This window comes from Babylonia areolata, chromosome 6, assembly GCF_041734735.1.
Source record: "Babylonia areolata isolate BAREFJ2019XMU chromosome 6, ASM4173473v1, whole genome shotgun sequence".
NCBI classification, from domain to species: Eukaryota; Metazoa; Mollusca; class Gastropoda; order Neogastropoda; family Buccinidae; genus Babylonia; species Babylonia areolata.
In genome coordinates, this window is record NC_134881.1 from 47185344 (window position 1) to 47212843 (window position 27500).

The window sequence follows — 27500 nt, forward strand, 5'->3', positions numbered from 1 at the left end:
GATCTTCAGTTTAACGTCTATTCACAAGAAGTGTTATTAGATGGAAAGATGAGAGGTAGTGGATGAAAGGGAATGCTTATGATTATTAGTGTAAGAAAGTAGGCCTGGATTGTGCTGTTGGTCAGGCATCTGCCTAGCCTGTGTGGTGTAGTGTATGTGGATTTGTCCGAACGCAGTGCCACCTCCATGAGAAACTGACAGTGATGCATTGTGTGTCAGCGTGGAGGTGCAGCATGACAACCGCAACGCCCCGGGGGAGGTGTCATGGGCACAGAACCTGACGGTCACCGTGGGACAGGTGGTGGTGGACCTGCTCCAGAACAGTGTTGTCAGGGTGAGCCTTGCATGCTTCACGCAGCTCCGTGAGTAACTCTGCCTGTGCTCTTTCATCATCATTCTGACATCGCTCGTTCAGTCATTGTTCTGACATCGCTCGTTCAGTCATTGTTCTGACATCGCTCGTTCAGTCATTGTTCTGACATCGCTCGTTCAGTCATTGTTCTGACATCGCTCGTTCAGTTATTGCTGGTTCAGTCATCGCTTGTTCAGATATCACTCGTTCAGACATTGTTCCTTTTGTCAGTGCTCGTTCAGTCAGTGCTTGTTAAGTCATTCCTCATTAATTGTTCAGTCATAGCTTGTTCATTCTGCTCCTTCAGTCATTGCTCGTTCAGTCCGTGCTTGTCCCGTCATGGCTCGTTCAGTCATTACTCACTGTGTTTGATCTGTGTGTGCAGTCACATGTGTGTGTGTGATGTTACAGTTCAATTGTGGCCTGAGATATGTTAGCAAAGTCCTGTCTGCTTTTCAGACTGGGCTTTTCCTTCCATGAAATATCCAACAGTCTCTCTGAAGCTGCAGAAGTTTTGCCTTAACACAGAGCATCTGAACAGATTGGAATGTTGAGTCTTTTGTGTATTTATTGCTTTAATTCATTATGTGTGAACAAAATGACAGTGAAGCTGGTTGCTTTGACCTGGCTGTATGATGTCTCTGTATCTGCTCAGTTCATTGGGCCCAGTTATCCACAGAGCAGTGGATTTTGAGCAACATTCATAGCTGTTTTGTTGTTTTGTTACCAGAGCAAAGAGCCAGAACAGTCTTCCACTGTCTGTTCTATAGGATGTAGTCAACTGGGATAGTGAACAGCAAAACCAGCGGAGATTGTCAACTGATGATAAATAAAAAGAAACAAAGATACTGGTGTTGGGGAAACAACATGACATCACATTTGATGATCTGCTGGGCAAATTAACATCGACAGCAAACATGCTTTATCAGTAAACAGTCACCTGGATTTACAATGAATGCAGTAGCAAACATGACTGATCGAGAAATAATCACCTGAATTTACAATGAATGCAATAGCAAACATAAATGATCAGTAGATAATCAGCAATTTTATGATGAATGCAATATCAAACATGAATGATCAATAAATAATCAACTAGTTTTTACAATGAATGCAATAGCAAACATTACTGATCAACAAATATTCAGCTCATTTTACAATGAAACACAAATATAATAAATAAAATAAAATAAATAAAAACACTTTCGTTTTTACTCTCCTGAATTTCGCTGAAACCAAGTCACACTTTGCATTTATAATTCAAAGCTTTCTTTTTGTCTGGCTTATTCACGTAGATTACAAAATTTACCCAGGTGGAGATAGGTAGGTAAGGTTGCCTGTTTGGTCCACTGCTGTTGAATTAGCTGTGCATTGACAGGTTTCATTTCCACCCGTATTTCATTTAGTTCTCGTCAGCTGATGCAAGGCGCTGCACTCCGGTAAAAGGCATACAGTACGGGTGGGAAAGAGAGAAAAACTCAGTGGATGAATGATCAGTGACTTGGGTGATTGTGGAGCATTTTGGCCATGGGCTGCACTCCTTTTGAGAGATTGCATAATCACTATGAAACTTAATGTGGAAAACATGTTCAAACCTTTTCCACACGTTCTTGATGAGTTGATAATTGGTTTTGCTGTGCATGTGATGTGGTTATGTCTCTGGTGTGTGAAGATTATCTTTGCTTCACTTTCTTTTGTGTGTGTGATGTGGAGGGGTTAGCTTTTCAAGAATGAACTTGTGCTGGACATGTTAACATTCTTCTTCTTCTTCCTTTTGATGCCCAGGGTCAGTGTTGACCATTATCAGCATCATTGCTATGATGTGATGTCAAGTCATTGACTGGTGGCAGGTGAATGGAGCCTGGGTGGATCTACCCTACCTGTATGAACCCTATGTGTACGTGGAGCTGACAGGAAAAACCGTCCTCCTCACCACCAGCATTGGTCTGCAGGTACTGACTGTGTGACTGCAGGTGTTTGCTTCAAGAGGAGGGGTACTGACTGTGTGACTGCAGGTGTTTGCTTCAAGAGGAGGGGTACTGACTGTGTGACTGCAGGTGTTTGCTTCAAGAGGAGGGGTGGGGGGGGGGGTACTGACTGTGTGACTGCAGGTGTTTGCTTCAAGAGGAGGGGTGGGGGGGGGGGTACTGACTGTGTGACTGCAGGTGTTTGCTTCAAGAGGAGGGGTGGGGGGGGGGGGTACTGACTGTGTGACTGCAGGTGTTTGCTTCAAGAGGAGGGGTGGGGGGGGGGTACTGACTGTGTGACTGCAGGTGTTTGCTTCAAGAGGAGGGGTGGGAGGGGGTACTGACTGTGTGACTGCAGGTGTTTGCTTCAAGAGGAGGGGTGGGAGGGGGTGGCAGCTAACTTCAAGCTTTATAAAGTAGGCACTCAGAAAACGTGTATCAAAAGTGTGAAATATATAAAAAGAAAAAAAGCGATGTGCTATACTCATACAACTCAAGTGAAGTCAACTTCACCATCTCTCAAGAGAAATTACCATGTAGTCATGTAGCTTTCAACATAACAATATAAAAAGAAGGCATATAGTTAGTAGACATGCACATGTTCAAGCAGACAAACAGGTCATGTAAGCATTACATTGATATAGTAATGATATTTAAGAATATTTTATTTCCTATTCACCTTCAACTGTATTCCACATCACCACAATTATTGTGTGTGTATGGCAGCCAGACTGACTGGTTGTGGACTGTTGGTCTGAGTGTAAAGCAGAGGGACTCCACATCCTTCACACTCCACAAGTGATGACGATGGAAGCTAAACCAAATAATTTGTGAACATGATTTGAGTGTGTGACCTAGTTTTATCAAAATGGGAATTTTACAATAATTGTTCCTTGTTTACCCAGTCTGAAAACTTACGAGTTTTTGTTTTTTGTTTTTTTGTTTTGTTTTGTTAGTTTTGTTTTTAGATAAGTGTAAAATACTGCTGCCAGAGCAACAGACAGTCATGGCATCAGACATTTTTTATGTCTGTATCAGTTGTATCAAATTTTGTCACAACAGATTTCTCGATGTGAAATTCAGGCTGCTCTACACAGGCAGACATGATGGTTGTGTGATGATTGAATTGGTAATTATGAGTTTCAGTTTCTCAAAGAGGTGTCACTACGTCTAGACATATTCATATGCGCTACACCACATCTGCAAGGCAGATGCCAGGCCAGCAACTGACCCAACTCGCCCAGTCGGGCCTTGAGTCCATGCATATAATTATATTTGTGTACCAATCGAATGGAGAATTTTGCCATGGGTTCTTTTTCAGTGCGCCAAGTGTGTGCTGCACACGGGACCTCGGTTTATCATCTCATCCAAATGGCTTGACACTCTGATTTTCCAGTCAAACATGGGAGAAAAGGCGTGAGCAGGATTCGAACCCAGACCTTTGCAGACTCTCTGTATTGGGAGATGAGCATCTTTAACCATTCTGCCACCTTTCTCCTTTAATTATGAACAGTAAATAAGTTTTCTGTGTCACTTTTAAGATGTCAAAGCATGCAGATTCAGACTGATCCATATAAAAAAACTACCCACAATTTCTTTGAAAAAAAAAATTAGAGCAATGCCTGAACTGCACACAAATCCAACACACTGACCAGCCGATGAATGTTGTATGATATGAATACTTGCATAGCAATATCCTTGACCGGAGACCAAGCTCTAAGCGCTTTACAAGCATAGGGTCATTTACACAACAGGCTGCCTACCTGGGGAGAGCCAGCTGATGGCTGCCATTGGGTGCTCATCGTTCGTTGACTGTGTCATTCAGTCGGGTTTAAGTCATACATGCATACACTCTCAGACACGTCACATTTTACGTGTATGATTATTTTGTTTATTTACCCCACCATTTTGGCAGCCATACTCCATTTTGATGGGTGTGCAGGCTGGGTATGTTCGTTTCAATAAGCAAACAAAGGCTGACATGGATCACAGGATCTTTCAAGTGCATATTTGATCTTCTGCATGTGTATATACATGAAGGGGGTTCAGGCACTGGCAGGTCTGCACACACACATTGACCTCGGAGATTGGCAAAAAATCTCCACCCTTTACCAAACAGGCGCTGTTACCAAGATTCGAACACGGGACCCTCAGATTGAAAGTCTAACGCTGGGCTGTTGCGCAGGATGAGACGGTGAATAGAATAGAATAGAATTGAAAAGATTTTATTGTCATGAAACTTTAAGGTTTATAAGACACAAGTGCAATGGTAAATAGATGAATGAAAAATACACAATTAATTAATCATTTAACGCAGTAAATTGGAACAGCATTTTTAACTAATTTTCCTAATCTTGTTTGTATATATTCACCATCTGTTAGCATCAACTGACTGGGAATATTTCCTGTGTTATTTGAATTTTGAATATCTTTAAAAATTGTTCCCATAAGGCTTTATATTCAATACATTGATTAAGAAGATGGATTTCGTCTTCCAATATATTACACTTGCTGCACAATCTGTCTTCTTGTGGAATATTCGAATATCTACCCTTCTCAATTTTTAGGTCATGCGCGCTTATTCTGAGCAGTGAGCAGTGAGGGGCGTGGTGTGTGCAGGTGTCATGGAACGGACACAGCCAGGCGGAGGTGATGGTGCCCGGCACTTTTAAGAGGAAGCTGTGCGGCCTGTGCGGCAACTTCAACGGCTTTCCCCAGGACGACCTGCGCACACGCTTCGGCCAGATCACCAACTCTCCTGCAGTCTTTGGCAACAGCTGGAAGGTACAGAGGGCTGCAGTGGGGGCACTTTCTCTGTGTGTAATGATGGTAGTAGTAATAATAATGATAATAATAGTAATAATGATGATAGTGGTAATGATAATGATGATGATGATAATAATAATGATAATATTGATAATGATGATGATGATAACGATAACAATGATAATGAATATAATGAAAATGAGGATGCTGATAATTATGATAGTGATAATAATGATAATGATAATAATAATATCAATAATATATAGTACTTGCATGGTACAAACTCCCCGTTTAATTGGCTGAAAGTGCTCCACATGAAGCAATGCCTATACAATAGTGCAGATAACATACAACACATGAAGGCAAACAAGAGAGAGAGTAAAAGAAAGAAAACATAGATTAATATAAACAAACACAATAGTACTTTTTTTTTTTTTAAACACACACACAAAATATACCTTGCACACAAGAGTGTGTATGTGTGTGTGTGTGTGAAGAGTGAAAACAGTGTTTCTGACTGAAGAGAGCAGGGTCTGATACCCAAGTGTGTAAGTGGTAAGAGTGAGAACAATGGTTAGTTCAACAAACCATAATCAGAATATTAATGTTAATGTAGTATGTGGCAGTGGCGCTGTCTCTGGCAGAGGTAAGTGTTGACTTCTGCAATTTTTTTCCCCCTCCATTGCACATCTTCTGTTCTTTACATCAGTAATAACCAGGACATAGGCGGTTTTTAGTTGAAATGTTTGTTTGTCATTAATGCTATTGTATATTTCGGTGTTTCACTTTTCAGTGGCAGGTATGTTTCTGTAGTTTTCACGTTTCTGTGTGTACCTTGTTTTTTTCAAAAATTTACTTATGGAAATTCTTATCTTTTGCAAATGATGAAGATGAGTGCTAACTTGGGGTGGGGTGTGTTTGGGGGGGTGGGAGGGTGTGGTTTTTGTGTGTGGTGTGGTGTGTTTGTATGTGTGGTGTGGTGTGGTGTGTTTGTTTGTGTGGTGTGGTGTGTTTGTATGTGTGGTGTGGTGTGTTTGTGTGGTGTGGTGTGTTTGTATGTGTGGTGTGGTGTGTTTGTTTGTGTGGTGTGGTGTGTTTGTGTGGTGTGGTGTGTTTGTATGTGTGGTGTGGTGTGTTTGTTTGTGTGGTGTGGTGTGTTTGTGTGGTGTGGTGTGGTGTGTTTGTATGTGTGGTGTGGTGTGTTTGTTTGTGTGTGTGGTGTGTTTGTATGTGTGGTGTGGTGTGTTTGTGTGGTGTGGTGTGTTTGTATGTGTGGTGTGGTGTCTTTGTTTGTGTGTGTGTGGTGTGGTGTGTTTGTGTGTGTGGTGTGGTGTGTTTGTGTGGTGTGGTGTGTTTGTATGTGTGGTGTGGTGTCTTTGTTTGTGTGGTGTGGTGTGTTTGTGTGTGTGTGGTGTGGTGTGTTTGTATGTGTGGTGTGGTGTGTTTGTATGTGTGGTGTGGTGTGTTTGTTTGTGTGGTGTGTTTGTGTGGTGTGTTTGTATGTGTGGTGTGGTGTCTTTGTTTGTGTGGTGTGGTGTGTTTGTGTGGTGTGGTGTGTTTGTATGTGTGGTGTGGTGTCTTTGTTTGTGTGGTGTGGTGTGTTTGTGTGGTGTGGTGTGTTTGTGTGTGGTGTGGTGTGTTTGTATGTGTGGTGTGGTGTCTTTGTTTGTGTGGTGTGGTGTGTTTGTGTGGTGTGGTGTGGTGTGTTTGTTTGTGTGGTGTGGTGTGTTTGTATGTGTGGTGTGGTGTGTTTGTTTGTGTGGTGTGGTGTGTTTGTGTGGTGTGGTGTGTTTGTGTGGTGTGGTGTGTTTGTATGTGTGGTGTGGTGTCTTTGTTTGTGTGGTGTGGTGTGTGGTGTGGTGTGTTTGTGTGGTGTGGTGTGTTTGTATGTGTGGTGTGGTGTCTTTGTTTGTGTGGTGTGGTGTGTTTGTGTGGTGTGGTGTGTTTGTATGTGTGGTGTGGTGTCTTTGTTTGTGTGGTGTGGTGTGTTTGTGTGTGTGTGGTGTGGTGTGTTTGTATGTGTGGTGTGGTGTGTTTGTATGTGTGGTGTGGTGTGTTTGTTTGTGTGTGTGGTGTGTTTGTATGTGTGGTGTGGTGTGTTTGTTTGTGTGGTGTGGTGTGTTTGTATGTGTGGTGTGGTGTGTTTGTTTGTGTGTGGTGTGTGTTTGTATGTGTGGTGTGGTGTGTTTGTGTGGTGTGGTGTGTTTGTTTGTGTGTGTGGTGTGGTGTGTTTGTTTGTGTGGTGTGGTGTGTTTGTGTGGTGTGGTGTGTTTGTATGTGTGGTGTGGTGTGTTTGTTTGTGTGTGTGGTGTGGTGTGTTTGTATGTGTGGTGTGGTGTGTTTGTTTGTGTGGTGTGGTGTGTTTGTGTGGTGTGGTGTGTTTGTTTGTGTGGTGTGGTGTGTTTGTGTGGTGTGGTGTGTTTGTTTGTGTGGTGTGGTGTGTTTGTGTGGTGTGTTTGTATGTGTGTGTGGTGTGGTGTGTTTGTTTGTGTGGTGTGGTGTGTTTGTGTGGTGTGTTTGTGTGTGTGGTGTGGTGTGTTTGTTTGTGTGGTGTGGTGTGTTTGTTTGTGTGTGTGGTGTGTTTGTATGTGTGGTGTGGTGTGTTTGTGTGGTGTGGTGTGTTTGTTTGTGTGTGTGGTGTGCTGTGTTTGTATGTGTGGTGTGGTGTGTTTGTGTGGTGTGGTGTGTTTGTTTGTGTGTGTGGTGTGCTGTGTTTGTATGTGTGGTGTGGTGTGTTTGTTTGTGTGTGTGGTGTGCTGTGTTTGTTTGTGTGGTGTGGTGTGTTTGTGTGGTGTGGTGTGTTTGTGTGTGTGGTGTGGTGTGTTTGTTTGTGTGTGTGGTGTGGTGTGTTTGTGTGTGTGGTGTGGTGTGTTTGTGTGTGTGGTGTGGTGTGTTATGGTGTGTGTGTGTGTGTGTGTGTGGTGTATGTGATGTGTGTGATCTATGTGTGGTGTGTGTATGTGTGGTGTTTATGTGGTGTGTGTGTGGTGTTTATGTGGTGTGTGTGTGGTGTTTATGTGGGGTGTGTGTGTGTGTGTGTGTGTGTGTGTGTGTGTGTGGGTGTGTGCTGTTTATGTGGTGTGTGTGTGTGCTGTTTATGTGGTGTGTGTGTGTGTGCATGTGTGTGTGGTGTTTATGTGGTGTGTGTGTGGTGTTTATGTGGTGTGTGTGTTTTGTGTGTGTGTGTGTGTGTGTGTGTGCTGTTTATGTGGTGTATGTGTGTGTGTGTGTGCTGTTTATGTGGTGTGTGTGTGTGTGGTGTTTATGTGGTGTGTATGTGTGGTGTTTATGTGGTGGTGGTGTGTGTGTGCGTGTGTGTGGTGTTTATGTGGTGTTTATGTTGTGTGTGTGTGTGTGTGCAGTCCTCCACCCAGCTGACCGAGGGGTGTGCTGACGCCCGGGATGTGGACCCCTGTGTGTCTGCTGGATACAGGGTGCGCAAGATTGCCACCACCCGCTGTGCCATCATCAAGGTACATGTCCTGTCTCACTGTTCCTGTTGATTGTGACACATGATCTTTGCCACCACCCGCTGTGCCATCATCAAGGTACATGTCCTGTCTCACTGTTCCTGTTGATTGTGACACATGATCTTTGCCACCACCCGCTGTGCCATCATCAAGGTACATGTCCTGTCTCACTGTTCCTGTTGATTGTGACACATGATCTTTGCCACCACCCGCTGTGCCATCATCAAGGTACATGTCCTGTCTCACTGTTCCTGTTGATTGTGACACATGATCTTTGCCACCACCCGCTGTGCCATCATCAAGGTACATGTCCTGTCTCACTGTTCCTGTTGATTGTGAGACAGTGGTCATTGCATTTGTATAACTGTGATTACTGTATGTGAGTTCACATCAAGTTGGCTGTCAAGCATTTTGTCTTTTATGTACTCATGCTGATTGTGATTCCTGTGCATTGTTCATGTTGCAGACACTACACATGGAATTCTCTTCTTGAGATGATATTCTGTATTCTTCCTTTATCACAATTGTGTAAACTTGATGGGTTTGAACAGTTTATAGCAAAGGTCTCACCAGTGGGTTTTTTTGTCAGTCGATAGCCAGTGGTGCAGTGCGGTGCCATGAACAAAAACCAAATCAGTGCTGCCAGACCTTCAGGAAAGAATACAAGAAATGGTGACCATGTTTACAATCACAGAAAGGGGAAATTTTTAATATGTGCACTCTCTGCATGTGTGAATCTTCCATTGGTCTTTGTGGCCGTGATGATAGCTGTCATAACATTGAATCAAAGGATAATGGTGTTTCAGAAAAATGTCAGCTTGATGCCAGTTTTTTCATCCTGTGTTCCTGGTGGTTTCTGGGTAGGCATGTGAGGTGGATTGACACGATGGTGTGGATGTTTCAGGGCAAGGCGTTCGTGCGCTGTCACCGTGTGGTGTCCCCCGAGCCATTCTTCTCGTCCTGCGTGTACGACATGTGTGTGTGCATGGACGACCCCAACTGTCTCTGCGACATACTCGCGTCCTATGCTCATGAGTGTGCTCGCGCAGGAGTCAAGCTGGAGTGGCGTTCTCAGAAACTGTGTGGTGAGTAGTTCTGATTCTAACGTTTTTGAGAGAGTGGAGAGTGTGGGTGGTGGATAATCATGGGCATGCAAGTGTTGCGTTACTGTGGATCCAGCCTGATGTTGTTCAGTTGTGAAGATTTGTTGATTTGCTGTGCAGTGCTTAGGCCAAGTGGCATGTTATGTTTCACCTCTATTGTACAGTTATAACATGATTTGGGGCCAAATGTGTAGTAAGCTTATGTACCAGTTTTGTAAAATTTCTTCTATGTTATCAGTTAGTTTAATATCCTCTCAAATATTTTCAGTATTTCACAGCTAAACATCCAGCTTTATTTCAAAGATGATTTGAGCAATCAGTTGAACCATTTCAGTAAAAAATCATGTCTAAATGATGAAGTGAAAACAATGAAAGAGGAAAGTTGGTACTGTTTTTGAATGTGCATTGCAATATCGATGCATACAGAGCTGTTCAGTAATGCAGTGTATGAGTTTGATACATGGTACAGCACAGTATGTGTGTGTGTGTGTTGACAGCCTTTGACTGCCCAGAGGACAAAGGATTCATGTTTGACGAATGCGGCCCGGTGTGTCCTCGTACCTGTGAGAACCTGCAGACCCCACTGGGCAACCTGACCACCAACTGCTACAAGCCCTGCGTCCCCTCCTGTCAGTGCACCGCTGACAAGGTGGTGCATGAGGGCCGGTGCATCTCCCCCTCACAGTGCCCCCACATACAGTCACACACACTGCACTGAGCAGCTGGTGGTCACTGCACAGTGGTTGTACAGTTGGCTGTACTTTGTCTGCGTGTTACTATATTTTTGTAGTTTGTTTTTGTACGTTGTGGTGCAGTTTGTGTGTATGATTGAACATTTTGGTGTAGTTTGTGCATGTGTGATTGTACTTTTTTGTGGAGTTTGTGTCAGTGCGAGTGTGTGTGTACATTTTTGTAGTTAGTATGTCATTGTACATTTTGGTGTAGCCTGTGTCTGTGATTGTACATTTTTGTTTGAGTGATTATACATTGTTGTTGTTTTTTTGTACATTTTTGTAGTTTTCATGTGATAGTACATTTTTGTAGTTTATGTCTGTGTGATTGTTTTTAGTGTTTATGTGATTGCATGTATTTAGTTAGTGTCTGTGTGACAGTTCATTGTGGTGTAGTTTGTGTGTGTGTGATTTGGACATTGTGGAGTAGTTTATTTCTGTGTTTGTACATTTTTAAAGTTTGTGTCTGTGTTATTGTACATTTTGGTGTATTTTATGTCTGTGACTGTATATTTTGGTGTATGTCTGTTGGTGTACAATGTACATTATAGTGTTTTTTGTATTTGTGTTTATTTTGCTTGTGTATATTGTGGACTCTTATGTGTGTGCATTTTGTTGTTTGTGCCTGAATGACGATGATCACTGATGTCAGTTTTATAGAATATGTTCGTGAGAGAAAGATTTTCTGGTTGTTTTGTTGAGGTCTAGAAGATTCTGATTGATTGAGATGTGAGACTGTCAATATATTGCTGGACTTCAGTATTTTAGTGAGGTTGTATCAGTGTATCTTGGAATTTTATACTTTACCAAGCATTTATTTAAAACAGCCCACAAATGCATGTTTGGGTGAGTCCCCAGAAAAGTTACATGAAAATGTATGAAACTGGCACTTTTATTTTCTGCTATTTTTTACAACAGTATTAGTCAGAAGAGTAACGTTTACTTTCTGGCTAAAATTGTAAAGGTGTTTTAAAGAACTGGTCAAATGATTTGTTCATATTTGAACAGCTAACCATTATGCATCTATGCATATTCCTCTGTGTAATAATTTTACCCATCCTGGGATATTCTTTTTGTTAGCATTGTTTAGTGATGTTGTTATTGCTCTGCATTTATATATATATTTTTTTAAAGATTTGTCATTGTGCCTTAATGTATCTTTGTATGCTGTTGAAGTGTTATTTTTTTCTGCAAATCTAATGTTGTATGTATCCATTTTGCATTATCACTTTCATCATGGTGAAAGTCATACTGAGATATTTGTAGCTGTGGTACCTAGCATTGACAGGCTGCTGCTTGATGTTTTTCCCAAGGCAGGGAAGGGAACAGAAAGCCAACTTCTGATTCCCAACTTCTCCTCAGAGCAAAGTTCAAATTGAACCACCTGGGGTGGGTTGCATGAGCAAACTGAGCAGCACTAAGTTTGCTTATTGTTATGAGGTATCCTAACTCCATGGAAACTCCATATACTTAGGAACATTCTTGACTCTAAGCAAGCTTAGTGCTGCAAAGATCGCCTCATGCAATGAGGCCCTGTTCTGTTTTGCTCTTGAATTCATTTCAAGCTGAACTCTTGTTGTGGTCTGCAGTGGTGTTCTTTGGTATGGGTGTTTAGGCCTGTGACTCTGCACTACTGGTCTGGCAAAGTGGTCATGAGATAGGGCATTTCTTGGAATTTTCCCTTCCACGGGTTGTCATCACCACAAACTATTCCCATGGCCTTTACCCAGGGTCTTTTTTTGACAGGGGGGAACCTGTTGGTTCCCTCAACATTTTCTGCTGCTCCTGGAGCTGCACTGTTACAGTGGCAGGAAACACTGAGGTATGACCGGTAACAATGGGAAACAGTGCTGTGAAACTGTTCATCTGATAAACCTGGATTGTTCTGACAATGGGAAACAGTGTTATGAAACTTCATCTGATAAACCTGGATTGTTCTGGAGTTATTGCCTCTTCCCAAAAGCACCAGAGGCAGTGGTGGTAGTGCTGGAAATGATTTTACAGGTCAATACAGTGTCATGTCTTCTCACCTTGCATTGACAGGTAGGGGTGGGGGACGTTTCTCTCTCAAAATCCAGTATGTCCCAGGCCTGATTTATCCCCAGGTCTGTTGTAATTTTTGTATGACTCACTTAACCTTGGCTTTGATGTGTTCAGTGTTCAGAATTGATCATGCTTCATAGCAAATAAAATGCAACAGGAAAATCTTGGCTGGTGATTCCTACTGGCTTGACAGGACCTTTTTCCCCCAACTGTAATGTATAATCTAAAACACTTGGCGTGACCCACAGATACAGACACTGCCATATGTCTGAGGACAATCTGTCCTGATAATGAAAGGTCCATTTCTCATTATTCTGCTGTACTTCTTGAATGGACACATATTTGAGCCACAAAAGATACTGCCAGAATGGTTGATGGGATTTGCAGGAAACACATTACTTGAGCCACAAAAGATACTGCCATAATGGTTGATTCTTGTTGCTTGTGGCACAGGGCCAATTCAGGACTGTCAAACCATACATAAAAATGCTCAACCGCGTCAACACAAAATTACCATAATGGTTAATGGGATTTAAAGGAAACACATTATCTAACAAGTCTTTATTCAAACAACAACTTTATAACTTTGCAACATGTTCCAACAAGTCATCTTGAATATCCAGTCACACACTGATGTTAAGATACAGTACTCTGCTTGCTATTAAAAAAATAAGCTGTCACATTAATACTGTTGTCATCACATTCTTGCTTTACACGTGTACATACACACACATGAAAATATCTTTTTTAAGTATTGAGACTAAATGTGTCAGGAATCACAAACTAATAGATAAGGTCAGAGATTAGAGGGAGGTGGAAGGCAAGTGTCACGGCTGGACCACACAGGAGCCAGAGGGAGACGTTTGAATCACTGCAAAACTGTATCTATACCGACTGTTTGTTTGTCAGAATATTCAGCTCTGTAATAAACTTGTTCTACCCCACAGCTACCTCTTTGCTACAACTCTCCTGAGCCAGCACTACATGTGCACGCTGCAGTAAAAAAAACTTTTTTTTCAGTTTTCATGCTTCCAAAATCTATTAATGGTTCAGCTCTTAACACCAACTGTATCAAGCAAGAATAAATGAGATAAGAACAGTGTGTTGGTATGAGGATACTAGTACCTGGCCCACATTTGAAGTAATCATGGTATGAGTTAAATCATACCTGGAGTAGAATGAGTTAACATACCATGTGCAAAATAAAATCTGAACAAACAGAACCTACACAGAGCTGTCATGTGAGCAAAACATGTGTCCATTTACCTCCACATTGTGACTAGAGCTACACAAGTTAACACAGATTATACAGTTGGCTGACTGATTACCCAAAAATCACGCACACACACACACACACATACTGAGCTGATTTCTAAAATATTTCATCTTTCACTCACATACAAACGATAGCATACAGACTGTGTTATCAAGGTTGAAAACAAAAGTGCTTCTGAGCTACAGCTCAAAAGCACAAACATCCACAAGTGGGTTCATAAGGTCAGATAGTTCTGATTCCAGTGCGCTGCATATTTAGATTTGTCATACAATGCTATAGGGTTTAGATTATACCACTGAACATATAAGCACTATGAATGTTTGGACAAACGTTTTCCAAATAACATAAAAAGCATGCTTTGATTGAAGTTTAAACTAGTACATGAACATAAACTGCAGTAGTTGGGGGTTGGTTCTGATAAATTTTTTGAAGTGCTCTTGAACACTCGTTTTACTTTCACAGTCGAAATGTTATTGATCATTTTGTTATTTATGGTTAAGGCTGCCAGTAACTGATTGGAGTTTTTTAATAGCCCAATTCAATACAATCTGATACAAGTGCAAAACTAAACTTTTGATTTTTAAAGAGAGGCAATCCAAAAGCACTTTCATTCTCCAGCTAAACATCCACCTTTTTCATCACTAGTAGATGAAGAAAGGTAAGCTGTCGTGACCACTGTCAGGACAGCAAGCGTGAGACACACAGCTCAATACTGGGCACTGAGAACGCTGCTGTCAGTCCCAGACAGGCTACAGGAGAGAGAGAGAGACAAACAATGCCGACATACATGATCTGCAATCATTTAAACTCCAGGGACTATGAACAAACAACTGAAAAAAGTAACTAAAGATGTCATGATGAAGACGCATGGAAAAAAATTAAAATATTGACTGTGATTTGGACACTTCTATTTCATTGCTTTTTTTTTTTTTTGTGAGCACACAAAAGATTCTCTAAAAGCATGCTTAGAGGAAATCATATTCTCAATTTAAATCTCTCTTTCTAAAAACATGCTTTGAGGCATCACATTCTCATGAATAAAATGCAAAACTGATACAAAAATATGGTTATTCAAATTTCTGTCAAGAACAATAAATTATCTATAAATTCTTGCATAATCATTCTGTGAAGTAATGGTTCTCTGTAGCGTATGGGATTGTGTTATTTGAATGATTGGGGGTGTGGGGGTGGCATGACACACCAAATCAAACGATTTCCCATCCTCTAATATTATACATAATCTGCCATCCAACAGATTTTACAGACTGTTCAGAAAAGCTGAAACTGCAACCCTCAACATTTAATTTGTCTGTTCTGTTGACAAACCAAGTTTATGTTAAAGTCTCTAGCATTCTCCTGACAGACCAGTCATCTCTGATGTGAAGTGTGTCTGTATAATGTGCAAGAGAGTCCACCTTTTCTCACAATAAAAGAACTGTTACAGTAAAACAATTGCTAAGACAGCTCAATTATAAAATAAAACGAATTGTTTTAGACAGCTGATGAGTGAAGATGCCTCACTTACACACGCACATGCACCAGATTCAGGAAAGACTGTACACAGAATCAAGGAACAGGTGACCGGATTATCGATGCACAAGTGACATCAGCACCATCCAAGACTAAACAAGCCACATTCTTCCTCCACAGCATTTCCACCTGCACCCCGACTGCCCTTAGTGCTGGCTTCATCACATTCTGAAGTGGAAAAGGTTTCTTTTGATTATCAACATCCTCAGCATACATATTTCAAATCTACAAAGACAGTGCATTCACTGTCCAGCAAAATTATACATACACTGTCTATATGACAATGTGAGCTAGCCAGAGCAGTTGAAAAAAAAAAAACACTTTTAACGTATAAAGAATTACCCTAAAACTATGCAAGCAAAGCTTCAGATATGTTGTTGACCCTGACAGTAAAAGACATTGAAGTACAGTTTAGTTTATGTTCTTAAACTAAAACTACTTCAATTATTCATCTAAATTAAAATACAATTAAAAAACATACATTTTGCTTTAATAAAACAGATCGCCCTCAAACTGGCTACCATATGTACCATTATCTTGCAGTCTGAAGCTGAGGCAGCAAAACTCTTTTCACCATACATACATGTAACTGTACAATCGTCTGAATGGTTAAAATATCATCACAGTTGACAAGCACTTGAATATTCCAAAGAAACGGCAAAATACAATTTGTGACCATTCTTAAAGCAACACACATAATTTACAAGCACGCATAATCTCATTGAACCACCACCTTATTTCACACATCCCATGATTTCCACACAAATGATCCAATTAAAAAGGTCACACACGTGCGTCTCTGCAAATCCTAGTAACCAAACCCCAGCATTTTCCCAACAAATAGCTGAAGTTCTTTCTTCAATAACCATTTGTGTGCTATCCATGGAATGCACTACTATGCGTCAATGTGATTTATAGATGAGTCAACAAAAAATAAAATCACGAAATTCTCAAATTACATAAATAAACTCTTTCTTTTTAACACTATTTCAAAGCCAAGCCAACTGTCAGTCTGGATATACATTCAAATAATGTTCAAACAAAAAAACAGTACATCTACCAAACCAGGATATTTCAGACACTTGACATGGGAGAAAAAATGTATACTTTAAACACTGTATCAAAAAGACCGACGAGCTTAGTAGACAGATTTCCTAACAACAAATGATTTGAGTCCTTGATAACATATGCAAGTGACAGTCATGTTATATCTGTAGCAACACACTAAAGGTGTCCAGCTTTGTATGATTAGAAGAAAACAAAACAACAGAAGAAGCCATCTGTTTTCAACACATGGACAATGCCAAATACTGTTTGGGCAAATGTGCTGCATCACAGGGTTTCAATGGAGATCTACTATGTCCAACATCTGCCACAGCAGTTGGCCCACAATGATTCGTCTTTCACAAGTGTTGTTTTCTCCTTTCTCCTTTCCAGTGATGGAATATTCCTGCCCAAGAAGCAGACAGCATGGCTTTCCAACCCTCTTCCAGCAACTTACAGTAGTACATCAATACTTGTGTCGGCTCTACCCAGGTACTTGACCATGTCAACCAACAGCTTGTCATGGGCTGCACTTAATTATCTCATTAATTCAAGACAGAACAAATGAACAATGGACTTAATCAAAGACTGTACAAAACATAAACAAGGAATCTGCTAAAAGCTATCACAAGAACAACATATCGGAAAATCAACAAATGGAAATATCAACATATCTAAAACTCAATTCAGAAATACAAATACACGTTTTTCCCCCTCTGCTCATTTTGTGAACGAGGAGATAAAAAAGTGAGATGCAACAAAATCAACCCCATACCAAAATGATCCATAAAGTCAAAACAGATCACTGAATGCTAAAGGGAAAGAAAATATAAAAAAACAAATTTCAGTAACCCTTGTCACAGATGTCATGCAGAACACAAGAGCAATAAAACATCAAAATATGAAATAAAAATAATAATGTTAAAAGTTTCAACATTAACTCTCAAAGTATGATCATCAAGTAAGTCTGGACTCTAGAAGAAATAAGTAAGAATCACACTGTTAAAACAGCAGGTTAACTTCTCATTACTGGCACGGGTTGACAGGACTGCTCAATGATCATTCCACACAGCATCCAAGTTCAATCCCATACATTACATTCCACTCTGCCTGTAAATCTATCATAATAGGTGGTACAGTCACAAAAATACTGGTCACTCATAATATCATGCAGGATTCCTCAAATTGCCCTTGGTAATAAAATCCACAAGTCTAAATATCTGGTAAAATCAAGGATGGGAAGGAAGGAAAGTATTGACCAGACAATTAGCTGCTGAACACTGAACAAAGCCACTGTCTGCATCAACACTCAACCCCTGGCATGATGATAATAATAAACCCAGAAATAAAAGGGCGTTGTGTAAAAGGATGGCTGCCTTTTATCCAAGGGTTCCAAAACATCCCCAGATTCTGCAGTCTGTCTGCCTCAGAAAGCCCTGGGGGTATGGTGACCAGAAACCTCACCACTTGGAGGGAGTCCCTTCAACATGACCAGTTCCCACCAAAACCTCTCCTCACCCTTAATTTCACAGAGCCCCTAAATTCCTTAAACCTGGAACTAGCAGTATATCCTGAGAATCCCCAAGAAAGAAAAAAAAAATGTCCAGCTATACAGCTACATTAATTTAATGACCTGGAAGAAAAACCTGGATGAGATATTCTGCCGTTACAGTCACTTACTCACCTCTTCCAGGGCAAAGCAGCACTGACTCATCAAGTATTTATATCAATGTAAGCTCATTAATCGCTGAAGCCAGTATGGAGTTTAGTACTAAATCTGCTAATGCTGCGCCACAGACAACCATCTGATCAACAGAGCTTGAGAGAAATCTTCAACAATCTTGAAGAGAATCCCTCAAAAAGACTGCCTCAAACCAACAACTATGACAAAAAACATATATATATCCACTCTGAGAAACACCCCTATATATCATTGCAACCATCAAAAATCCCTAAACTGTTACTCTATATCCCCCACCCCCCCAAAAAAAAAAACAACCAAAAAACCAACAACAGGGAATCCCATGGAGGTTTATAAATCCCAGTCTAGAATCCTAAGGACAATTAAAAACCTCGGTCAAATCTTATGGACAATTACATATCCCATTCAGGAATCCTTTGGACAATCATACATCCCAGCCATGAAACCTGTGATTAATTACATATTTAAGACAGGTATCCTATGATTAATTACAAATCTAAGACAGGAATCCTTTGGTTAATTATGTATTAAAGACAGGAATACTATGCTTAATTATATATTTAAGACAGGAATCCTATGGTTAATTACATATCAAAGACAGGGGAATCCTAGGGGCAATCTTATATATATCCCAGTGAAGAATTCTATGGATAATCAAAAACCCCAGTCAAAAATCCCATGGATAATCATAAATCCCAGTCAAGAATCCCATGGATAATTACAATTCCCAGTCAAGAAACCTTTGGACAATTTCACATCTCGTACAATATAATATCGAGGGCAGGAATCCAGTGGATAATTACATGCCCGGTCAGAAATCCCATGGACAATTTAATATCAAGAGCAGGAATCCTGTGGACAGTAACATATGGCAGTAAGGAATCCTGTGGATAGCTGTACAGCCCGATCACAGTGTGCGAAGAACTACAGACCCCCCCAGAGCCCAGCCATCTTCAGATCTCCAGCCCCCGCAGCAGGGATGACTCCAGCGTGATGTCGAACTCTGTGAGGGAGTCGAGGATGTGGACGATGAAGTTGGTCAGGCTGGGGTTTCGCAGGAAGGAGTTCTCTTCGTACATCTGGGCCGTCACCGTCGTGCTGGCCATCAGGGGGAGCCACCGGTGCAGGCAGCGATCCCTGCACAGAATGTACACTCAATACACTGACCACATGGAATCTGGGCTGAACAACTGTACAACTGCCAGACCTGTGAGAAGCTTGATGACGTTTTCTTGTCAGTTTCTAAACATGCTTTCAACATGCTTGTGTATGACTTTGGTCAACTGTTACAATAACTATCAATGCCATTTTTCCTGACAAAAGAATTTTTATAAATGTTCAGTGATACATACTGAAATATTAATGTTCAGCAATACACACCCATAAGCAAAGCAAAACCAATCCTGGCATGTTCAAAATAAAAAGACACAGATGCAAAGATTCTCAAATAAAACAAAACAGAACACAATCAGCAACAATCACCTCAACCCTCAAATGACAAAAACCAAATGAAGTTCTTAAGATGAACACTCTGAATCTTTATACTGAAACTTTACCCAATTTCTCTTTGCACTGAAAAATAGTCAAGAAACACACTCGTCAATTAAGGCGCTGAACACCAGTCTGTTTCATATTAATGAGGATTAACAACCACAGACAAAACATGATTTTTAATCCGTGGTTACAATCTTAAAAGAAAATTTAAAAAATAAAAATCCAAGTGAAAAAAACAATAAGATGGCAAAGTAAAACAAAAGCAAGTGAGACAAACAGGCTGAAAGTCTTTGCTCTGTACCTGATGCCAACACAGATGAAGATCTGGAACTTCCCGTCCTTGCCAATGGCTTCAGAAGCCTGGTTGATTTTCTTGAGGAGATTGCAGAAGAGCCAGTAGCCGGCCTTGGACACCTCGGGGATGGGGCGTACACTGCTATTGGCCATGGCGTTCTCAAAGTACAGCTTCAGTCGCTCTGTTCACACAGTGACACACATTATCGAGTGTACAGCTTCAGTCACTGTTCACACACACATTAGCACAGTGTACAGCTTCAGTCACTGTTCACACACACATTGTCATAGTGTACAGCTTCAGTCACTGTTCACACACACATTATCATAGTGTACAGCCTCAGTCACTGTTCACACACACATTGTCATAGTGTACAGCTTCATTCACTGTTCACACACACATTATCAGTGTACAGCTTCAGTCGCTCTGTTCACACACAAATTATCATATTGTATAGCTTCAGTCACTTTGTTCACACACACATTATCACAGTGTACAGCTTCAGTCACTGTTCACACACAAATTATCATAGTGTACAGCCTCAGTCACTCTATTCACACATACATTATCATAGTGTACAACTTCAGTCGCACTGTTCACACACACATTATCAGAGTGCACAGCTTCAGTCGCTCTATTAACACACACACATTATCACAGTGTACAGCTTCAGTTGCTCTATTAACACACACATTATCACAGTGTACAGCTTCAGTTGCTCTATTAACACACACACATTATCACAGTGTACAGCTTCAGTTGCTCTATTAACACACACATTATCAAAGTGTACAGCTTCAGCTGCTCTATTAACACACACACATTATCACAGTGTACAGCTTCAGTTGCTCTATTAACACACACACATTATCACAGTGTACAGCTTCAGTCGCTCTATTAACACACACACATTATCACAGTGCACAGCTTCAGTCGCTGTTCACACATACATTATCATAGTGTACAACTTCAGTCGCACTGTTCACACACACATTATCATAGTGTACAGCTTCAGTCCCTCTGTTCACACACACATTATCATAGTGTACAGCTTCTTCAGTCCCTCTGTTCACACACACATTATCATAGTGTACAGCTTCAGTCCCTCTGTTCACACACACATTATCATAGTGTACAGCTTCTTCAGTCCCTCTGTTCACACACACATTATCATAGTGTACAGCTTCAGTCCCTCTGTTCACACACACATTATCATAGTGTACAGCTTCTTCAGTCCCTCTGTTCACACACACATTATCATAGTGTACAGCTTCAGTCCCTCTGTTCACACACACATTATCATAGTGTACAGCTTCAGTCCCTCTGTTCACACACACATTATCATAGTGTACAGCTTCAGTCCCTCTGTTCACACACACATTATCATAGTGTACAGCTTCAGTCCCTCTGTTCACACACACATTATCACAGTATACAGCTTCAGTTGCTCTATTAACACACACACATTATCACAGTGCACAGCTTCAGTACTCTATTAACACACACACATTATCACAGTGTACAGTTTCAGTTGCTCTATTAACACACACACATTATCACAGTGTACAGTTTCAGTTGCTCTATTAACACACACACATTATCACAGTGTACAGTTTCAGTTGCTCTATTAACACACACACATTATCACAGTATACAGCTTCAGTCGCTCTGTTCACACACACATTATCATAGCTTCAGTCGCTCTGTTCACACACACATTATCACAGCTTCAGTCGCTCTGTTCACACACACATTATCACAGTATACAGCTTCAGTCGCTCTGTTCACACACACATTATCATAGCTTCAGTCGCTCTGTCCACACACACATTATTTTTCTTTTCATTGTCCTGGAATTACGCTGAAGAACTAGAAAAGAATGGTCATCACAGTTTCAAAACAAAGTAACTATAAATAAACTAAGTCTCTTAATACAGTTTCAAAACAAAGTAACCACTGATAAACTAAGTTTCAATTCCTGCACTGACTTGAAACATTGTGATCAACTCACCTAAGTGGCATGTAATCTAAATTTTCTGTTTCAAAAAGAAAAATTGAGCCTAAACTCCAGTCAAAAACAAAAATCTGCAATTTAATTCACACAAAATACAGTACTACACACACAAACACATACACAGATCGTTGTTATCAGATTGTCACTCACTGTGAAATAACTCAATCATCACTCACTGTGATAACAAAATAATGTCAACCATCACTCACTGTGAAATCACTCAACTGTGGAATCACTCAACTGTGAAATCACTCAATCATCACTCACTGTGATAACAAATCAATCTGTCACAGTATACAGAGGCGCGCGCGCGCACACACACACGGGGAAGGATGCACTGACCAAGGTAATCCCAGATGAAGATCTTGTTGCGGAAGAGCCTTGAGGACCGGAAGCCGTAGTGGAAGACCTGCTCCATACACTGCACCAGCCCCTTCTCCCCACACAGCAGGAATGTCAGATTGCCACGCTGCACACAGCAACACTCACGCTGCAATCCTCACAAATAATGTCAGCCTGTCATGTGCATATGTCTAAAGACAGGGATCAAAAAACAAAACAAAAAAGCAACCAGTAAATACATTTTTTAAAAGAGGAGGAGTGGGGAGCGAAGGCAAAGAACAAGCATGTGTGGTGAGAAACAGTCCTAAAGTGCACCTCCAGACAAGTGGAATCCTCACAACCTCACAATGTCAGCCAATGTATAAAACGACAGGGACCAAAACAAAACAAAAAAACAAGAAACAAATAAAAACAATAAATATTTTTTTGAAAAAGGGCAGTGGGGAGCAAAGACAAAGAACAAGCATGCTTGGTGTAAAATGGCCACAAAGTGGAACTACACCCTTCTTTAGTCTGTTAAGTAGAAGGAAGGAGTGGGGTGAAAGGCAGAAAGGCAGGAATGACCTCCTTCTCCGGCTTGTAGAAATGTTTGACCAGGTTGTTGACTGCATGACCCACCATCTCCTGCAGCTCTGGTAACGTCGGGTCTGCACACACACACACACACACGCACACACACACATACACGCACGCATGCACACACTCACACACACACAACAACACACGCACACACACACACACTGGTACACTTCTATTCCTCTTACCTCACCTCTATTTCAGTCTCTCTTTTCAACTTTTTTGACTCACTTGTGTAAACAAAGTGAGTCTATGTTTTAACCCGGTGTTCAGTTGTGTGTGTGTGTGTGTGTGTGTGTGTGTGTGTGTGTGTGTCCGTGGTAAACTTTAACATTGCCATTTTCTCTAAAAAATACTTTGTCAGTTGACACCAAATTTGGCATAAAAACAGAAAAAATTCAGTTCTTTCCAGTCATCTTGTTTAAAACAATATTGCACCTCTGGGATGGGCACAAAAACTATTTTAACCTCTTGACTGCGCTGTTGACGTACGGCGTACGTCATGAAATGTCGCTCAGCAATGCTGTATTGACGTGCGCCGTACGTCATGTTACAACGTTCCATGTTTCGAGTCCCACATTACAGAAAATACAGTCTGCTAACCATTAAATTAGCTCCCCTGAGAGCTCTTTATCTCCTGAGTTCCATAACCTAAAATTATTCATTGGATTGTCATATTTATGGCGAAAGTTTTGCAAGTTTGTACGAAGCTCAAGTTGTGTTTGCAAAGCCATGGCTGAACGCAGACAAACCCAAACACTTGCACTTGTATTGAAAGAATTCTTTCGCGATGCAAACAGTAGAGATGAAGATTGTGGACTGAATGAGACAGAACTGCGTAAAGTTGATGCCGAAGACGCTGATTTTGACAATGGAGGGGGGTGGAGGTGGCGTTGTGTGACGAAACTGAAGACAAGCAAGCTCAGCTGATTCAAGATGCAGGTGGGTGTTTTCGAGGTTTGTCAGTTTATTATTTGCTCTCCGTTTGTTGTAACAATGAATATGACTGCATTGTGTGTGTTTTGAATGTGTTAGCTGTGGTAAGTGGCTTCGTCAGTCACTGATCAGTGTGTGTGAGTGAGAGTCAGTCACGTGGGTACTGTGTCTGACCATCACAGCCCAGGGGGGCGTGGCTTGCTGGCTGGCTCATTGTTGATGACAGCGTGTGTCGCTCGCCTGCAGCTTTCTGTGTGTTCGTTCCTGAGTGTGTATTGGTTTGTTGTTGTTATTGTTGTTGTTGTGTGTGTGTGTGAGAGAGAGAGAGGGAGGTGGGGGTGGGGGGGTGGGGGTGGGGGGGGAAGAGATGATGTTTATAAAACTGAAATCAGAGAATGATATACAGAACTGTGTGTCTAAATTACTTTGTAAATGCAACACTTGTAGAAGTGTGTGTGTGTGTGTTGTGTGTGTGTGTGTGTGTGTGTGTGTGTGTGTGTGTGTTGTCATTTTGTTTTGTATGAGAAAGAGAGAATGAAGGGGGTGTGGCATACCATGAACCAGTTTCAGTGTGTGTGTGTTTTGGGGGGTGGGGTAGGTATGTGTGTGTTTGTATTTCAGCTTCTGAAAACAATCAGAAATAAAATGGTACCATTTCATGATCTTTTTATATGTAAAAAAAACCAAAAAACAAAAAAAAACCAAACCCAACAGACTTAGTCTTTTATGCAATGTGTTTCAGGTATGCAGCATGCTGATGATCATGATGTTCATCCTGGACCATCTGGAGCTGACAACTTGCCACAAACCTACAACTGAAGACCAGCAGCAGCAAGACCAAAAGGCAGTAAACAAGCCTCCAGCAATTCTGGATTACAACAAAAACATGGGTGCCATGGACCATCATGACCAACAGCTGCAGCCCTACGATGTCACAAGGAAAACCTTGAAGTGGTACAAATAGCTGTGTGTGCATTTTCTACAAATTGCCATGCTGAATGCACACATCCTCTACAAAAAAGCAGGCAACAGCAGTACACTCCTGGACTTCAGAAGGATGTAATTAGTGCCATGATTTTTGGTGACCAAGACACTGCTAAAGATGACCACGCTGTTTGTCTTGTGTGGACGACACTTCATCCAACCTACCCCACAAAAGGCCTGGCCACAAAGGAGGTGCAGAGTCTGCTGGAAGAAAGGACAAAGAAAGGGTGTGGGGTTCTACTGCCCAGACTGCCCCAGCAAACCAGCACTGTGTCTTGAAGACTGTTTCTGCAAGTACCCCACACAGCGTTTTTACTGGCGGTAGATCCTGGGTGAGTACACCCTTTTCATTCTTTGTGTGGACTGTGTTGGAGTCTTATGCACCTGGACACTGTTGCTCAGCCTTGACAGTGTGTGTGGTTGATCACAACAGTCACAAGAAAGACAGGTTGATAACCTGGTTGATATTGTAGCACCTAAATGATGGAATGACAGTCCCAATTTTTTTTATTAATGCATTTGATGGAATTTGTCTGTCAGATTGACTCATTATTTGAACATGTGAGTATCAAAAACAAAATCTTGGTTCATTTTCCTTTCATTTGATATATACTTTTATGCACTTATCTTCAGTACTTTTTGAAATATAAGCAAATTAAAATCATTGGCGTGTTTTTCCTGTTTTTCTGAAAATTTTCTCAGCATAGCCCATAGCAAATCGTACTAGCAGTGAAGGGGTTAAAAAAGAAGCCAAATTATATGCAAAATGAATTTACTGTTATATATATATATATATATATATATATATATATATATATTTTATTCTCTAAACTTGACACTTTGATCTGATATTCTGACACAGCATCAACAGCAGTCATTTTGATCACTTTCTGTTCAAACAGGAACTTCTTTTGCTAAGCATGGAAGTTATATTTATTTTGCATGTCTTTGGTGCAGATAGTAAAAAAGGGAAATTAATCTGTAATTAATGCTAGGGAGGTTAATTTGCTTTAAACTGATCTTTCTCATCTTAAACATTACATTTTGAAATTATACTCAATACATAAAAAGCTTGTGTGTTTTACTCTCAGTGTACAGGGCTTTCACTATGTTCATTCGTGCAAGTGGTCTTTTTCGGAAAATACTAAAATCAATACTATGAGTGAACTTTATAGATCTATTGGCTGAGCCCTGAAGGTCATGGGCAAAAATTAATTGTGTACACATATTTATACATATTCAAAGCACGTGATCATATTCCTCGCGAACGCGAAGGACGCCAAGTTTCAAGTTGTTGACCTGCCCGTTCAATCCTGTATTCAATCGACAATACATGATAACATGTGATGGAAAGTTGGAGAAGGAGACCGTTAAATATTTACTCAGAGAAAGATTTGTGAACGCCTCATCACTTACTGGATTATGCCCCAAACTGCCATAAAAATATCAACAAAATCAGTCGGAATTCACAGTTAAAAATAATAAACCATGAGAGTTAATACCCTTGATGAAAAGTAAAAATTTCCGGTCTTGACTTTTATCAAAATGAAGTCCTTTTCACTTCATACGACGTTTAGAAGTACTTGTACTTGGCTCTACATGTTATTAGTTTAACAAAACACTCAATTTTCATATCAACTTTAAAACTATAAAACTAGAATGAACATAAAAGAGAAAGTGAATCGACCATGTCACACATTCCTGGCGGGTGTAACAAAACTTGTACATCTATCTAGATCCAGAGAAAACGGCTAAATGTTGCAGTGCGACTGCGGCGATAGCCACGTCTCCTTTACCGCAGACTTATGCCCAAGATACACCAGAATAATATGATTTAAACAGCGTTCTCACTGCGAATACTGCAATCGATTTATCGCCCTTAAAAAAGCATTTTTAAATGTTAAATTTTTGAACATCAGTTAAGGAGCCATGATAATGTATTGAGTAAGACAGTTTCTTCTCACCCGAACATGTGGGGTTCGAATCTGCCTTCAGGTGTTTTTTTTTCTTTCTTTTTTTTTCTTTTTTTTTTTTTTTTTACCTGAAGCTTTATAACAAATATAGAACACATTTTAATGATTAGATTTTTTTTGATGTGTATCACAAGTGAGCCTTGAACGCCTTGCCTCTCTTGTTTTCTTTATGCATTACCCCCTACACAGCTCAAACTGAATCCCCCATACACAGCCACACCCTGTTTGCCACTGTCCCAGCCCTGGCAGTCTACAGGGAATTACGTCAGGTCCCACACCTAAGGAGACCTTGCACTGTGACCGAGTCACTTGGGTGGTGTTCAGTAGAGTCTGTTCTGACACATGCAGGGCTCCACCAGCTTTATCCCCCTACTGACCACATTAACTTCTTAGTTGCAGATCCTCACTGAGTGAGCATCTCCCTTTGACTGAACAGCTACAACCTTCTTACCCACCATCATTCCTGTTTACACTGTCTTTCTTGCATGTGAACATACTTGTACAAGCAAGAGAAAGGTGGCAGAATGGTTAAAACACTGATCTGCCAATACAGTGTCCCTGAGGGTCTGGGTTTGAATAACTCTCTTGCCCTTTCTCCCAAGTTGGAATGGAAAATCAAACTGAGTGTCTGGTCATACAAATGAGATGATAAATCGAGATCCTCTGTGCAGCACACACTTGGCACACTGAAAAAGAAACCATGGCAACAAAGTGTTGTCCTCCGGCAAAATTCTGTAAAAGAAATCCACTCTGATAGGTACGCAATATATATATGCATGCACTCAAGGCCTGACAAGAACATTGGGTCATGCTGTTGGTCAGGCATCTGCCTAGCAGATGTGTAGAGGATATGGATTTGTCTGAACGCAGCGACACCTACTTGAGAAATTGAAACTGAAAAT

The 27500-nt window shown here is 40.9% G+C and overlaps 2 protein-coding genes across 8 annotated transcripts in view; one reads left to right on the top strand and one right to left on the bottom strand.

The window, feature by feature from the left end:
- The window catches only part of LOC143283093 (uncharacterized), a 144755-nt gene extending 128467 nt beyond the window's left edge, over positions 1-16288 (top strand). For both annotated transcript variants that reach the window (XM_076589166.1, XM_076589167.1), the window contains exons 55-60: positions 220-334; positions 2203-2304; positions 4939-5103; positions 8448-8558; positions 9460-9640; positions 10156-16288. In XM_076589166.1, coding sequence (XP_076445281.1) covers positions 220-334; positions 2203-2304; positions 4939-5103; positions 8448-8558; positions 9460-9640; positions 10156-10376 — 895 coding nt within the window. In that variant the 3' untranslated portion in view covers positions 10377-16288. The remainder of the gene's footprint in view (positions 1-219; positions 335-2202; positions 2305-4938; positions 5104-8447; positions 8559-9459; positions 9641-10155) is intronic.
- The window catches only part of LOC143283094 (DENN domain-containing protein 5B-like), a 65273-nt gene continuing 50747 nt past the window's right edge, over positions 12975-27500 (bottom strand). For all 6 annotated transcript variants that reach the window (XM_076589173.1, XM_076589170.1, XM_076589172.1 and 3 more), the window contains 4 exons: positions 22694-22776; positions 22130-22256; positions 19780-19954; positions 12975-19121 (listed from right to left, as the gene is read on the bottom strand). In XM_076589173.1, the coding sequence (XP_076445288.1) occupies positions 18938-19121; positions 19780-19954; positions 22130-22256; positions 22694-22776 (569 nt within the window). In that variant the 3' untranslated portion in view covers positions 12975-18937. The remainder of the gene's footprint in view (positions 19122-19779; positions 19955-22129; positions 22257-22693; positions 22777-27500) is intronic.